Source organism: Dasypus novemcinctus, chromosome 10 (assembly GCF_030445035.2).
Source record: "Dasypus novemcinctus isolate mDasNov1 chromosome 10, mDasNov1.1.hap2, whole genome shotgun sequence".
NCBI classification, from domain to species: domain Eukaryota; kingdom Metazoa; phylum Chordata; class Mammalia; order Cingulata; family Dasypodidae; genus Dasypus; species Dasypus novemcinctus.
This window is the reverse complement of record NC_080682.1, coordinates 38508895-38511594: the sequence shown is the minus strand read 5'-3', so window position 1 is coordinate 38511594 and position 2700 is coordinate 38508895. Positions and strand designations below refer to the sequence as shown.

At 34.8% G+C, this 2700-nt stretch overlaps 1 protein-coding gene across 1 annotated transcript; it reads right to left on the bottom strand.

The window, feature by feature from the left end:
- Window positions 1-606: 606 nt before the first annotated feature.
- OR5I1 (olfactory receptor family 5 subfamily I member 1) lies at window positions 607-1551 on the bottom strand. The gene has a single exon (XM_004483919.1). It carries the CDS (start codon window positions 1549-1551, stop codon window positions 607-609), a length of 945 nt encoding a protein of 314 aa, XP_004483976.1.
- Between the last annotated feature and the right edge of the window lie 1149 nt (window positions 1552-2700).

The window sequence follows — 2700 nt, the reverse complement described above, 5'->3', positions numbered from 1 at the left end:
CAGTGAGAATATTATATAAGTATGCATAATCCTATGAGGCACTTAAAATGGTCTAGGCACTACTTTAATTGATTGTATTAGCTCATTTAACATTCCAACATTCAATGATAATGATGAAGGTATGATATTCTCCCCATTTCACAGTTAAGGAAACTGAGAAATAGAAAATTGATAGCTTGCTCAAAGAGCCACCAATAGCCTGACTCAGACCTGGTTTGTGAATCAAGGCAATCTGGCTCATTCCCTCACTTAGTAATCTACCATTGATATGAGATTCTCTACACAGGAGTGCACATACTCACACATACATTAACACATAATGTTCTGAGGTTTTTACCATTTCCCTTAAGACAACCTGATACAACCCATTTTAACATAAACCCCAAGTTAGTATTCATTAAATAGCAATCTGTTCAGTGGTAATTGCAAAACTTTTTTGATGTTTTCTTATATACTGGGGTAATGAAATGCAATTGGCTGTGTATAAAAAGGAAGTATTTGATAAAATCCCTTGTGTGACTAGTTGTTCCATCATGGTAAAATGGTTGCAAGTTCCAAGTTAGAGTTTGCGTTTGGGGAATGCGGTGAGTCCCAGAGTCTTATACCTTATGAGGAATATACTTTTGGTCTTAGCACTTTCTTAACTGCATCTTTTACATCTTTGTTTCTCAAACTGTATATTAATGGATTCAGCACTGGGATGATAATGGTGTAGAAAACGGAGATAATTTTATCAGTGTTGGGAGAGTATAGGTAGCTTGGTCGCGAGTAAATAAAGAGAAGGGTCCCCTGATAGATGGCCACAGATGTCAGATGAGAGGCACATGTGGAAAAGGTTTTCTTCCTTCCACTGGAAGAGCGGATCTTTAGGACTGAGAGAAGAATAAAAAAATAGGAGATGATAATGATAATGAAACAGATAACTTCCACAGAGCTGCCATAGGTGGAGAGGAGCCATTCATTAATTGAGGTGTCTGTGCAGGATAGCTTAAGTAGGGGAGGAAGGTCACAGAAAAAATGATTAATGACATTTTTGTCACAGTATTTCAGAATAAAGGCAAAGGATGTGTGAACCAGGGAACTCATATTGCCCCCAGCGTAGGATAAAACAATCAGCCAGGTACAGAGGCCTCGGGACATCACAACTGTATACAGCAAAGGGTTACAGATGGCGACATACCGGTCATAGGCCATGGCAGCCAAGATAAAGGATTCTGTATCTGCAAAAGTACAGAAAAAATAAAACTGTAGGGCACAGCCATAATAGGAAATAGATTTATCCTCTGAGAGGAAATTAGCCAGCATTTTAGGAACAATGACTGAAGAATAACAAAGGTCTACAAACGACAGGTTGCTAAGGAAAAAGTACATGGGGGTTTGAAGATGGAGATCGATTCTGATTAACATCATCAAGCCAATGTTCCCTGTTAAAATCATACCATACAATATCAGGAACATAAGGAACAGAACAATCTGCAACTCATGGCAAGCTGGAAATCCTAACAGAATAAACTCAGTCACCAACATGTAGTTTCCTTCTCTCAATTCCATACTTTGTGTTTTTCTTTATTTCCTTTTATGAGAATCTTAGCATCCTAAATGCCACACTGATGAAAAGGGGAAAAACAAATTAGACATAATTGAGAGGTTGTTTTATTTTTTCACCAAACAATCAAATAAATCAAAATGCAAACTTTCCTTCAAATATAAAATGAGATATATAGTTCAGAATTAAGTAGTTCTAAGATTTCATAATGGCAAGTTTTATTATGTTTGTGTGATTAATGATTATTTATTTCATTGGCTAGTTGGTTCCATATGCTCAGATATTGTGTGTGATTTTTCTTACCTCTTTGTTCCACCAAATGTTACAAAATAACTAGTATAGAAGATTGAGCAAATTACTGAAATAATGAATGGGCTGAGGATGACACGAAGGAAAGAAAAAGTATATATATAAAGCAAATTGACTCCTGGAGCATGCCATGGCATGAAAGAACTATGGAACCACTTATTTTTTACTGTCAAGGAATTAATAGACACTACCAAACCATATCTTTTTTCATAGTGGATAGAAGGAATGTAATGAAACATGCACCAGTGAATTGTAAGTAAATGTAATATAAATGAAATGTAAACAAATATCACTAAATATCAGCTTTGAGTACACTTTTGTTTTGACAAGAAAAAAATTAAGGTAATTCCTTAAATCCTGTCAAGTTGCTAAACCAAACTGATTAAATTAGTTAAACACTTTTTTCTATATTTTTGCAGCTATCACAATAACACTCAAAGAATATTAGTTGATGAATGAGTGAAGTAGGTAAATAAATAGTCATATATTGACTTCTAATTAATTAGAATTACTCTATACAGGGTCCTCATTGAAAAATACAATTGGCAAACAAAAATAGTTGCCATCTACTTTTATGTTAGTATAATTCAGGGTATTGATTCTGAAAATTCAGTTGAACTCTCTTTCTGGGCTCTCAAAGTATTTCTTGAACTAGAAAGAATTTGAACTTGACTTTGAAGTACAAGGATTTTGAACATGATCTTTAAATATGACTAGGAAATAAACATGAACTTAGACTTTCCCTTTCAACCACTGTCATACCCATACAAAACACTGCTAGTTACAAACACCATGATATGCTAGAAGGAAAGCTAAAAGCTGTAACACAGTATTGTACATGACAG